The sequence below is a fragment of the Dipodomys ordii genome, unplaced genomic scaffold (genome assembly GCF_000151885.1).
Source record: "Dipodomys ordii isolate 6190 unplaced genomic scaffold, Dord_2.0 Scaffold173, whole genome shotgun sequence".
In the NCBI taxonomy this organism is placed as follows: domain Eukaryota; kingdom Metazoa; phylum Chordata; class Mammalia; order Rodentia; family Heteromyidae; genus Dipodomys; species Dipodomys ordii.
In genome coordinates this window covers 614867-628636 of record NW_012267389.1, presented here as the reverse complement: position 1 = coordinate 628636, position 13770 = coordinate 614867, and the positions used below count along the sequence as shown (strand labels likewise).

Here is a 13770-nt window from a genome sequence, read left to right as displayed (position 1 = left end):
TTTTTGCTTATGTGGTGCTGAGGAATTGAACCCAGGGCCTCATGCATGCAAGGCAAGCACTCTACCACTGAGCCACCTTCCCAGCTCCAATTTATCTCTCTTTAAAAACTCTCTTGTCAGTTTCCCTTTGTTGCATTTGGGGGCTTTGCTATGGTGAGCATACACATTTAAAGTCCTCTTTTCACAGACTATCTTGTTCTAGAATATCTCCATTGCTTGTAATGCTTTGATCTCAGCCAACTTTTTTATGTTTCTTATGTCTAGTTTTATTATTTTACTTTTAACCTCTCTTCATGTTTAAAGTTTTTCTTTTTTTGGTCAGTCATGGGGCTTGAACTCGGGCCTGGGTGCTATCCTTCAGCTCTTCAGCTAAAGGTGAGCTCTCTACTGCTTGAGCCACAGCGCCACTTCTGGTTTTCTAGTGGTTTATTGGAGATAAGAGTCTCACAGAGTTTCCTGCCTGGGCTGGCTTTGAACTGTGATCCTTAGATCTCAGTCTCTTGAGTAGCTAGGATTACAGGCGTGAGCCACCGGCACCGGCTTAAAGTCTTTCTTATAAGTACCATGTGAGTGGTTTTCTAAAAATCCAGTCTGACATCCCATTATTTGTGTTGCTTATAATTCATTTGGTTTTAATGAAGTTGTTGACTGATGCACTTGGAATTAAAAGCATCATTTCAATGTTTGTTTCCCTTCCTGCCATCTGCTTTTCTTCTTTTTCTGCCAAATTTTGGTGAATCAGGTGTTTTTCTATTCCATTTTTCTATTCCATATGAACCTTGTGTGAGAAAGTTTTGAGTAGCCACTGAAGAGTGGCTGCTCTTGAAGCCTCAGCCTGCATGCCAGATGGCCACAGCTTGCCTTGCCGTCTGGAATCAGGTAGAGACACTCCTCCTGCTAGAGCCCTCCTGCTCCTCCCTGACCGTGAGGAGTGGGAGACAAGCATAAACTTTTGCTGACAGCAGGAACTTGCGTGAGGAATTCTTCACCTGGCTGTCAGGATCTCCTACAGGATGTGCTGTGGGGCTGAGTGGGTAGAGTGCCGGATGCTGTTTACATGCAGTGCCGTGCAGCACCACCACAGAACTGCAGGCCCAAAATCTGGACTGAGGGGGAAAAGGGACTGAGTTGGTTTGGCATAAACACATAGGAACAGAATAAAATCACAGGAATGTTTGATGGAAGGCTCTCAGAGACACGGCACCTGTATGTCTCCCTGAGTATAGCTCTCCTATGTGCATAATAGTAAAGAGTCCTTGTCTTGGGTTTGGGGTATAGGAGGAAACTCAGGATCATTGCAAAACGAATTATTAGCCTAGGCTCAAGTTACAATTCACTGATTGAAAGCTTTCTTTCAGGTTTCTGATGTGAAAGAGTTGACCGTCCCACAGTGTCTTTCTGACCTTCCGCCATTTTCAAGGTGTCTGGTAGGAATAATAATAAAGTCACCAAACGTGGTCAGGTAATTGTCTCCTTTTCTAAAATATACTGAGGCTATAAGGTGCCTAGCATTTTTGCTCTATTCTCAGATTTAAAAAAAAAATTTCTGCGCCCCCCTCCCCCACCTTTTTTTTTTGGCAGATGTGTGGTCTAAACTCGAGGTCTGGGCTCTGTCCCTGAGCTCTTTTTTGCTCAAGGCTAGCACTCTACCTCTTTGACTCACAGCTCCACTTCCAGTTTCTGATGGTTAATGGGAAATAAGAGTCACATGGGCTTTCCTCCCTGGGCTTGATTTGAACCATGAACCCCAGATCTCAGCCTCCTGAATAGCTAAGATTACAGGCAGGCATGAGCCACCAGCACCCAGTTTATTCTCAGATTTTTAAAAAGTGTATCTTCTGTCTTTTTTTATTTTTGCCAGCCCTGGGGCTTAAAATCTGGGACTGAGTGCTTTCTCTGGGCTTTTTTGCTCAAGGCTAGTGCTCTAGCACCTGAGCCACAGTGTCACTTCTGGCTTTTTCTGAGTAGTTTATTGGAGATAATAGTCCATGGACTTTCTTGCCTGCCTGGCTTTGAGCTGGGATCATAATCTCAGCCTCCTGAGTAGCTAGGATTATAGGCGTGAGCCACTGGCATTTGACAGCATCTTTTGTCTTTGAGGAACACATTCTATAGAAGTTTCCTCCATTTATCAATGACTGAAAAATATATTAAACTTACACAAAAAGAAACTCCAACTTTCTGTAAAGTGTATTCATCTAGTGTGGTTATGCCTACCATCATTGAGTTAGAAAAATGTAAACATGTAGTAAAATACTTCCTACTGTGTACTTTCAGAACTTTCCTAAGTTAAATTTCTGTGCAGTTTTTGTTTTATACACATTGTAACGTGTGCTCTAGTCCTTGTGTCATCTCGTGACCCAGTTCTAGGGTCTTATAGAGCACAGGCCTGAAGATGCAGAGGGATTGTTCTGCATATGCTGAACGCCTGGGGCCTATACAGAGCAGATGCATTCCTTCTTAAGTACTTCGGGACTGTAGAGAATAAGTTTTTCTTCCTGCCATGTTTCTGTACCCTTTCCAAGAACATCACCTGGTTTTTAATCCCTCACCTCGTGAGCTTGGCATTTTGAAGTGAAGTATGTGAGAAGAGCTCAGATTTTCCTCTTAACTTACCAAATAGCACCTGTGGTTACTGGTGATCCGTAACTGTTTTCTGAAATGCATTAAGCATATACTATAAAGTAACTGCAGCTATTTAATTTTGTAGGTCATTTTTGGATGAGCTGAAGGCATGTGTGAGGTCTGGCGATATTGAAGGCATTGTGTGTCTCACAGCTGTTCTTCATATTATTTTGGTTATTAACACAGGTTGGTTATTTTTCTCCTTCATCTGATGTATTGTTACATATTCTTTACCCTGACTCATAGGGATATTGGAAACTTTTGCTTCTGTGTTTCACCTCTCCCCTGCAGAGGTGTTCTTACAGCCTTTCCATCCATGTCCCTGGTGTGCTCTGAATACAGAGCTCTCCACCTGGCTTTTTCTTCCAGGCCAGCTTAGGTCTATCTTTGAATGAACTTGCTCCATTTCTTTTTTCTTTTCTTTTTCTTTCTTTTTTTTTTTTTGGGGGGGGGGGTGGTCAGGTCATGGGGCCTGAACTCTGGGCCTGGGCGCTGTCCCTCAGCTCTTCAGCTCAAGGCTAGCACTCTACCATTTGAGCCACAGTGCCACTTTGGCTTTTATTTTCTTTTTGTTTATGTGGTACTGGGGAATCTAACCTAGGGCCTCATGCATGCAAGGCAAGCGCTCTACACTGAGCCACCTTCCCAGCCCCTGCCCCATTTCTGCAATGCCATTTCTGTCTACCTTTTACTTGCCACTTGTTCAATTTCTCTCTGTGCTTTAGAGTTGGATTTGTGTTCATTTGCCCTGCATTTCCAATATTTAAAAATTGGGGCTGGGAATGTGGCTTGGCGGCAGAGTGCTTGCCTAGCACACATGAAGCCCTGGGTTCGATTCCTCAGTACCACATACACAGCAAAAGCCAGAAGAGGTGCTGTGGCTCAACTGGTACAGTACTAGCCTTGAGCAAAAAGCTCAGAAACAGTGCCCAGGCCCTGAGTTCAAGCCCCAGGACTGGCAAAAAATGAAAAATAAATTAAAAATCTGACTATGTATGTTGGTGCAAGCCTAAAGTTTCATCTATTCAGACTGAGGTAGGAGGATTGCAGGAGCAACATAGACCTATTTTCACAAATAAAAAAGATAATGACAAATTTGCACCAGCTAAGACATAAGATTTACAATAACCATTTTATAAACACATAAATTCAAATTCAGTAGGAAATACACAAAACACATAGGAATTATAGCTCATTCAAAGTGAAAAGGCACCTTCTAGTGAGTTTTTGACCTGCTCCGTTTCCGACCTGGGCCGGTTCACCCCTCCTTAGGCAACCTGGTGTTTCCCCACTCCCGGGAGGTCACCATATTGATGCCGAACTTAGTGCGGACACCCGATCGGCATAGCGCACTGCAGCCCAGAACTCCTGGACTCAAGCGATCCTCCGGGCCCAGCCTTCTGAGTAGCTGGGATTACAGGCCCGCGCCACCGCGCCCGGCTAGTGAGTTTTTGTATACCAAAAATGATCCTGATTTGAAAAAGTGGTTTCTATAAAATGTCAGGCATTATTTTTTAAATATTATAAGTAAATAGTATCTTGATTAAACAGCAACATCAGCATTTCTTAGCAGACTGTAGTATATACATACAGGAGTAGGCATGCCCTGTTTCAAGTTTCCAGGTTTTATCATCATAAAAATGTTCTCTAAAACTGATCATATACACACACCAATGTAAAATGATGAGGTAAAGTATCTTATACTTTGAAGAAGGTACCTGAAACAACACTCAAATATCCTCAGCTGTCCAGACTCTAGAATAATGGTTTTCGAGGTCTTCCGTCATGATGATTTTTATATGTATCTGAACACCTGATGGTTTGTAATCTTCTCAGTACTCAGAAATCATCTTTTCTGTTACCACCAAGCAGTCAGGACTTCTGCCCATAGCACGGTCCCGCATGCTTTACGAACTACAGTGCCATTCAATGCCATGCTATAGCTCATGTGGGAATAATTAACCCAATCAGTTTCTTGACCCTGGCAGGTGAGAGAGGAAGAAACATTCCCAATTCAAAGGAATCGAAATGTGTCACTGTCCAAGAAAAGCTGCACCAGGAGACTATGGCAGTTTGGGATGTTATGAGCAGAATCCAGAGTCCTGGTAGTCCAGTATTTCCACCATCTTCATTTTTCAAGTTTTTGGCATGCAACTTTATTTTTTGTCACTTGTGGGTCTTGGACTCTGGGCCTGGGTGCTGTCCCTCAGCTCTTCAGCTCAAGTCTAGTGCTCTACCACTTGAGCCACAGCACCACTTCCCAGTTTTCTGGTGGTTTCTTGGAGATAGAGTTTCATGGACTTTACTGCCCGGGCTAGCTTTGAACTGTGATCTTCAATCTCAGCCTCCTGAGTAGCTAGGATTACAGGCATGAGCCCAGCACAGCATGCAGCTTTTGAGTGGGTGTGAGGGCGGTGAATTTGGTGGACACCACTGCTCCACCCCCTACAAGGTGTGGTGGTCTAAACTTGGGAAGCTGAAAACCGGAATTGGTGGAGGTTTCCTGGCAGAGGACTTTGCACAGCTGAATTAATTTTTTTAGTGATATACAGGTTGACATTAGCCTCTTGAACATCCAAACAGTTAAAATAGTACTGGAGAAGTAATTGGTAACACCTGTCCGATGCTTACCAGTGAAACAAAGGAGTGGTCCATGGAGAACTGCCTTTGAGTTTCTGGGTTGTTGGCTCAGTGACACTAATACTGAAATGATTTTCAAATTTAACACATTGTAGATAGAGATCGCCCCTAATGAAACAAGCTTTCCCCTTGGACCTGAAGGCATAGGAAATCTGTGGATTTATCGTTCAGGTTGAGTACCCTTATTCTAAACATTTGATTACAGAAGTCTTTCAGTATTTGGGATATTTTCATAGACTATATTGACTGAGAATCCCTCATTTGAAAATTTAAAAAAAGCTGGAACTTAGAAAATCATATAAAGTCAAAAACAGTCAGATTTTGGAGCATTTCTGATGATAGATTTCTGGGTTAGAGATGCTTGGGCCCCGAGTGAGCACAGAAAGGGTTTGTGTAAGTGAGAGATGCAGAAACACTGAGGTTTGCAAAGCAAGGGGTATGCCGCATGAGAAGGCAGAAGCGTAGCATAATGCTGGTGTCTGACACTGCATAGGCATGACCTTGAAATACGCCAGCTGTCATTCCTAACTTTGCAGTCCATGTGATCTCCCACACAACAGATGTACTTTCACGGACACTTGTTTAGTTGATGACCATTCTTGTAGAAGGGAAGACTTTTCTCACAGTCCAGCAGTGAACTGAACTTGGAGGGAAGGAAGGAAATTGACCATCTGCACACCAGAGTACACCTGCTTCTGTTGGTGATGTTGAAGTCTTTGTCTTTCAATGCACCCTCTCATAGGCAAACATGGGAATTCAAAGGTGAAGGAGGCTGCATACACTGTGTACAGGAAGCTGAAGTCATTCATGGAGATTACTCTGGAAGAGGATAGCATGGAAAGGTAAAATGTGAAACGCTGTAGCGGGGACAACCTGAAGACTGGGTGCTTTCTTTCTGGTTTCTTGGAAGTTTGGCATTGTCAGGGTAGAAGTTTTGCCATCTCGTGTACTTACTAATTCTGTTCTCACAAGCAAAGCTGTCACTTGAAGAATTCTACTTCAGGAAAGGATGGTCATTACACTCACCTCACATGTTTTCCCAGTGAATACTGGTTTTGGTTTTGGGTTTTTTTTTTGGTCGGTTGTGGGGCTTGAACTCTGGGCCTGGGCTATCCCTCAGCTCTTCAGCTCAAGGCGAGCGCTCTACTGCTTGAGCCACAGCGCCACTTTTGGTTTTCTAGTGGTTTATTGGAGATAAGAGTCTCACAGAGTTTTCCTGCGTGGGCTGGCTTTGAACCGTGATCCTCAGATCTCAGCCTCTTGAGTAGCTAGTATGACAGGCGTGAGCCACCGGCGCCTGGCGCAAATACTATTTAATGGCGGTTTTCTGAATTTGGAACCACAGCACTTTCTGAGCATAAATACCTGTCTGAGCAGGTATGTATTTGGGGGGATGGGAGGTCAACTGTTGCTCAAGGACTGATCGTGATAATCGTGTTTATGGGTCCCTTTTCCTTCCAGGGCCTCTTGTTGCTTTGGGTTTTCTTTGAATGCCCTAAATATTGTTCTTTAGACTGTTGAGAATTAGATTGCACTTTAATATCAGCCAAAAATCAGTGTCTCCCTGCTTTTTTATGAAGAAGTTAAGTGTTAGCAGAGCTATAACTCAGTAATAATAGTTTTACTTGTGTCTGGGAAATGAACCACACGACATAGCTACTTCTTCCTTTAGAGAAATGCTTTCATTATCCTAAATTTATGACTGGAGTTATATAGGTACAAATAGTATTTAATGTATTTCACTAGGAAATTGGACCTTCAAATGAATTTGTATTATACTTAATGGAAGGGCTGGCTGTTGAATATATTTCAGTCCCTGGTCACCCTAATTTTGATTACTCTTAGTGAAATGGGACTTTGTCAGCTTAATTGGGACCTTTCCAAAAAAATGAAGTAATAAATTTCCTTCATTTCTTTGAAATTTATTTCAGACTTCTTTTTTTCTGTTGGTGGTGCTGGGAATTGCACCAAGGGCTTCACACACAATAGGCAAAGCTTTACTACGTAGCTAAATCATGTCCCCAGCTCTTACCTCAGATCTTCTGAATCTTTTCCTGATAATTAGGAAATTAGATAATTGATAGCTTAGAGTATATATATGTGATATTTACTTTGAATGTGTGTCACAGGCAAACACTTGATCCCCCAGAGATGTGAGTGACTCTGCATGGTGTAAGCCGGAACCATGTGGCTGTGAGCTGTGTGCTCACAGCAGCAAGCTGGAGGGTGTGCCGAGGGGGTTGGATTTGTTCTGTCCCCAGGTCCTGATTTGTCTCCAGCACCTCTTCACTGCCCAGAATTTGTTTTCCATTTCAGTAGAAAGAAACCCTACATAATTTATACACAGCTCTGGCTGCATGGATTGTGGAAGAATAAGACATAGGAGCAGGTGGGTGGAGTTGAATTGTAAAATGGACTTTTCTTGGGCAGTTAATAAGTTAATGTGGGAAGCAACTCCAGAAAAGTATCAGAGATGATTCAAGCAAGATAATGATTTAAAAGCTGGAACTCCTTTGGATATAGAAGTATAGGCATTTCAGTGCTAGATGATATAGAGTCCTTGTTGCTCCTATTCTATATGTATTTTTGCTTTTGTAAATTATAAAGTGGTAATTATGAAAAATTAATCTGGAACATTTCAAGAATAAGTAGAATTGATTACGTATCCCAGTGTTCAGAGCTCTTGTGTAGTGCTATACTTTTATGTGATGTGTGAGCATCCTCCGGTATGCTTCAGACCACCTGTAGATTACGTATAATACCTACTACAATAGAAATGCACAGGAAAGTCTGTGTGTTTTATACTGTTTTTTAATCTGTTGATAGAGTCCATGGCCTGGAGCTCCTGGACACAGAGGACTGTTGAACAGGTCTTGCAATGTTAGGGTAACACAGTGGATTTTGCTTTAAAGCCATTAATTCACAGCAAAATTAGAAGAAAGGTACAGAGTTTCTATATAATCCCCTGCCTCCATTATTGATACCCTGCTGGAGTGGAACTAAGGAGCCTAAAGACTGTATCCTAGGGTCTGTGGTTTACATTAAGCTTTACACTTGCTTTTGTACATTTTGAAGGTTGGAGCAAATGTATAATGACATATATCTATTATTATAGCATCAGAAAGTAATTATTGCCCCAAACTTTTCTGTTCCTCCTAGCTTTCCTTCCTCTGTTGGAAGCACACGGCCCTCAGAAATGAGTAGAGACAGAACTCAGCAGGCACGCTGGGTAGGATGGTCTGCTAGCCCAAGGGTGACCTTGCCCCTTCTCCTTGTTACTGAGGAGTCAGGTTCACTATTTTCTTTACACTTGGTTTACCAGAATGATGAGTTAATACAAGGCAGTTGGAAAATACTAACCATCAGTGAAAGGTCCCTGCTGGGGGTTGGGTGGGGCTCTCCTTTTGGAAACAAAGGCACACATTTTTCTCCTCCTGGTGGAGTGGGGCTTGGGAATGGTTCTAGTTAGAGGAAGTTGGTAAACCCAGGGGAAAGTTCTCACTCAAGAGAACTCCATTGACATGACTTGATCACAGATGATAGTTAAAATTGAAATCAAGAGGCAAAGGATTAAAAAAAATATATGAGTACCAGGAACTATCAGTGTACAATGGTGACTGGCTACAAGATAGATACATTTTAGTTTGACAGAAAAGATTGCTTCTTCTCACTCTTCTGCCAACATACCCAGAACCAGTAGGGTTCCTCAGGAGGGACTGACGGTGGGGACTGTTTCACATAAGTAAGAAGGCCAGTGTCATGCCATAATGGTGTGCAGGCTGGAGAGCCCCAGAGAAGGGGCACGCCTCTGTCTAAATCCAGGGCTGAAGGCGGGAGGCCTAGAGCTGTGGTGCAGAGCTGAAGGGAAGGGTCGCGGAGCCTGAGGAGTGACGCTCCTTCTCTGTTTTCCTGGGATTTAACCTTCCTGTCACAATCCCCGCTCACCAGAATTGTAGCTCTGTGTGTATCCCACTGCTGATGCAGGTTAATACGTTAACCAGAATTTCAGCCAGAAATAAAATTTTCTACCAGAATTAAGAAAAGAAAGTGCTATATTCTTCTTCCACATTTGACCCCTTTACTAGAAAACCTGGCTTGTCAGTTTTACTAGCTCAGTTACTAGACATGTCTCATGTTTTTCAAATATTGGCAAGTCATTTGTCTAAATTTCAGAACTAGTAAAGTTGTATCTGTTCATTAATGTATTTATATATTTATGTATTTGCCAGAACTGAGACTTGAACTTAGGACCTGGATGCTGTCCCTTGGCTCTTCCACTCAGAGTTTGTGAGCCACAGTTCTACTTCTGGCTCTTTGGTGGTTAATTGGAGATGTGAGTCGCATGAACTTTTGTGCCAGGGTTAGCTTCAAACTGCAGATTGCAGCCTTCTGAGCTAAGATTATAGTCATGAGCCACTGGTGCCTGGCTCCCTTCTATTTGAGAGGAAAGTATTAAAAGCGCAACAGGATCTGATATCCATGGATGTGTAAGGCAGGCGGTGGCTTCTTTGGGGACACCTCGGAGGTTGAAGTGGGAGCATTGATTCTGGACACTTGCAGCCAGCCCTTACTAAGCCCTCCTGCTAGGCTAGGATGGTTCTTCTGAGTCATCCCTTAGCTGTGCCCTTGCAGAAGACAAAGGAGGTAGCAGAGGGGTGGGTGTGCTCCTGAAAGGAATCGCATCCACAGTTAGTTTTCCCTGAAGAATGTCCTTTTTCTGCAGAAATTAAGAAAGGAATAAATCCTTCAGACGGCTGTCCTAGCCTCGATGTGTACTCATAAAACTGCTTGACAAACATGCACAGCTCTCAGTCTAGGGAAGGAAGGCAAGAACTAAAGTTTAGGCCTATTTGGGGGGGAGGGGGCAGTTGTGGGGCCTGAACTCTGGGCCTGGCCACTGTGCCTCAGCTCTTCAGCTCAAGGCTAGCGCTCTACCACTTGAGCCACAGCGCCACTTCTGGCTTTTTTCTTTATTTTGCTTATGTGGTGCTGAGGAATCAAACCCAGGGCCTCATGCATGCAAGGCAAGCGCTCTACCGCTGAGCCACCTTCCTAGTCCTAGGCCTGTTTTTGAGATGGGGTTTCTTTGTGTATGGAGAGACCCGCTTGGACTTGAACTCACAATCTGCTTTATTACAGTGATGCGTCGTCATATATAGTTGATTGTTATTTTAACACAATTGAACATAGGATTCCAACCTTTTTTTTTCTGGTCAGTTGTGGGCCTTGAACTCAGCCTGGGCACTGTCCCTGAGCTCTTCAGCTCAAGGCAAGTGCTCTACCACTTCAGCCACAGTGCCACTTCTGGCTTTCTGGATTCCCAGCATGTATTTCTCTTACATTATTGGTCTTCCTAGGAATTACAGTGCTATGTTGAAGAGAAATGGAGAGAGTGAACACCCTTGGCTTGTTCCTGATGTTGGAGGCGATGGTTTTAGTTTTTCACTCTTAAGTGTAATGCTGGCTATAGGTTTGTCACAAACATCCTCTATTATATTGAGGAATGTTGCATGCATTCTTAGCTTCTCCAGAGTTTTTGTCATAAAAAGATGTTGAATCTTGTCAAAAAGCCTTTTCTGCATCTGTTGAAATGATCATGAGATTCTTGTTGTTGATGTATTACATTTATGTATTTATTTATTTTTGGTTCTAGTCCTGGACTGTGAACTTAGGGTGTAGGCCCTGTCCCTGGGCTCTTGTGCTCAAGGCCACAGCTCTGCTCCTGGCTGGTGTTCACGTAGAGATAAGAATCTCACCAGCCTTTCTGCCTGAGTTGGCTTTGAGCCGCAATCCTCATCCATCATGCCTCTTGAGTAGCATGAGCTGCTGGTGGCTGCCTGAGACCCTATTTAAGCAATTTTAACCCTGGAGGATATCGTCTCGGTGCTGCCTTCTTCTTGTCCCAGCCCCCACTCCAGGGCTGCAGCTGGGTGCACCAGGGTGTAGATTTTTTACCCTTGCACCACGAGGCTAGGTAGGAGAAGAGCAGGGTGGGCTCTTGGGAGTGTCCCAGCTCCTAAAGAGCTAGCTGGGGAATGGTTCTTCCCGTGTTTCTGGCCGCCGGTGTCTGCAGGGCCGTGTCCTCAGCTCTCCTCTGTGATGCCCTCATACCTGGAGCAGTCATCTCTGTTCCATCGTGGGTCCGTTTCAGTGCGGACAGAGATTGCCCACCTGCTGAGGGTCCTGTCAGGGCACTGCTAGAGCTCTGCTAACATAGGAATACGGTGTGCAGGGTGTTGGCAACGAGTCTTTTCTGAAGAAAAGTCTGGTATAACCTCAAAGGGTAGCCAGCGTGAAGGAGACACTCTGGAGAGATTGTGTCTGTGAGACTCTGATATTAGTCCCCTGGGTAACTAGGATTGCAGGTCTGAGCCACCGGTGCCTGGCAAGTATTTTACTGACCTTGTGGGCAAGAATGGATGCATTGTGGGTATATTTGTTTTATTTTTTTTGGGGGGGGGTCCGGTCGTGGGGCCTGAACTCTGGGCCTGGGCGCTGTCCCTCAGCTCTTCAGCTCAAGGCTAGCGCTCTACCACTTGAGCCACAGCGCCACTTCCGGCTTTTTTCTTTTTGCTTATGTGGTGCTGAGGAATCGAACCCAGGGCCTCCTGCATGCAAGGCAAGCGCTCTACCACTGAGCCACCTTCCCAGCCCCTTGTGGGTATATTTGGTTAAGTAAAATATTTTGAAGTGGACTTCCCCTGTTTCTTTCCAGCTCTTAGTGTGGTCACTAGGACATCTAAAATGCCAGCTGCCCCTGGCCCTCGATGGGCAGCAGTGCAGGAGCAAGGGCAAGCTGACACCAGCTCTCTTACTTGTTGCATGGGCAAAAGAGGGCAGTCGTAGGTCTTCCGACTCAGAATGTTAAGTCTAGCAGACATATTGCTTGGGATGCAATAGCACTTGGTTCTGGTGGGATTGGAGATCATCTCTGAGGAGGGTTCTTGGGCACAAACTAACTGTACAATACACTGGAACTGATTAGGACTGACTATGCGATGGAAAGGAGAAAAGGGAATGAATGGCTATTCACTGTGTGGAGTACAGTGCTTATATCTGCAGAGACGTTGCAGGGATGTGAGCAGGTCGCTGTGGTTCTAGGAAATGAGAGAGCATGCGCAGTGTCCCCTGCCTGAGAGTGTGTGGGCTCTTCCGTGGGCCAAGGCACCAGGTGCAGTAGCAGCAGTATGAAGGCAGAGCTTGCTGGTGGTGGGGTTGTTTGTATTTGTGTGTGTCTTACTTTCTTACGTGGTGGAGAGGGCTCAGGCTGTGGTTGTCAAGAGAGACATGCATGTGCCGTCTCTCCTGTGTGCTGTGGGTGTGGGTGCTCTGAGCATTGAGTGTAGGGGAGCAGGCATTGAGGAGTTGGTGCTCCAGAGTTGGCTCTAGGGCAGCCTGAGCAGAGGCCTCCCTCGGGGCAGGATTCTGACCCACCGTACGCACGTGGTGCACAGGCTCCATGGCTGGCTTAAACTGTCTGCTTCTACACTGCTTCATAAGGGTGCTTTTAAAAATGCACCTTTGGATAATGTGGCTATTTTTCTTTGTGTTTCAGATTCCTGTATGAATCATCAATGCGAACTTTGAGAGAACTTCTGAACTCATGAGGAGGTCACCATCTTTGGACATGTACAAATGGGGAAGGACTCACAAAAATGAAATTTGTGTCCATTTTCCTGTGTGTTGTGTTGTTTTGCTGTGCTGTGTTTTGTGGCTAGGCTAAGCATGGAGGGTCCCCTGAGCCTGTACACGAAGGGGCCTGTCTGAGCTTCCCGGAGGTGAAGATGGCACCCAGCGTTGTGCCTTCTGCTAGTAGCTGTCTGAGAGCAGGCAGCAAGCCGGCATGGACAGGGAGCTAAAGGTCAAGGTGGAGGATGGCCGGCAAGGAGTTTATTCCTTCTGTACGTAAGCGCTAGCCAGTGTAGGAAAAACATGGCCTCACACCTGACTGTGGCTGGCTGCCAGGCCCGCTTCGGAACCAGCCTGCAGTAGTGCTCCCCTGTGGCCCTCAGCCTCTGATGTGAAAAGTGTCCTTAGCGTCTGACCTTCAGTCTGAACCCAGCAGCCTCACAGTCTGCAGTAGTAGCCTCTTTCCACTAAAGTCAAGGTAAACTCATAGTGGCCAAAGAAATTTGATCTCTTTAGAGTCTAAAGTATAAACAGTAAGCAATACAAACCAGTAAGTTAATTCATAGTCCAGTGGCAAAGTTTGAGCTAGGATATTTCAGCCCCTCCTACCTGAGGGCCACAGCAGAGACTCTGTTCTTGCCTCATTTCTGCTCTTCAGGAAGAGGCACAGTAACTGGAGGCTTGTTGAGTGCTTGCATAAATAGTATATTTAATATCAAGGATGTTGGTGGTGTTGCTGTACAAACCCCTGGTACAAAGTAAAAAGGACACTTTTCTTCCAGCAAAACTGCTTTTAGAAATGATGTGTGTGTCTACATGTGTGTGTATGACTTGCAAACAGTGAGAAGAAGCCACGTGTTTGTGTATTTCATTAAT

The 13770-nt window shown here is 44.7% G+C and overlaps 1 protein-coding gene across 1 annotated transcript in view; it reads left to right on the top strand.

Moving 5' to 3' along the window:
• The window catches only part of Ncapg2 (non-SMC condensin II complex, subunit G2), a 59009-nt gene extending 46063 nt beyond the window's left edge, over positions 1-12946 (top strand). The window contains exons 25-28 of the mRNA XM_013033639.1: positions 1359-1462; positions 2711-2811; positions 6008-6107; positions 12821-12946. Coding sequence (XP_012889093.1) covers positions 1359-1462; positions 2711-2811; positions 6008-6107; positions 12821-12872 — 357 coding nt within the window. The 3' untranslated portion in view covers positions 12873-12946. The remainder of the gene's footprint in view (positions 1-1358; positions 1463-2710; positions 2812-6007; positions 6108-12820) is intronic.
• The last annotated feature ends 824 nt before the right edge of the window (positions 12947-13770 follow it).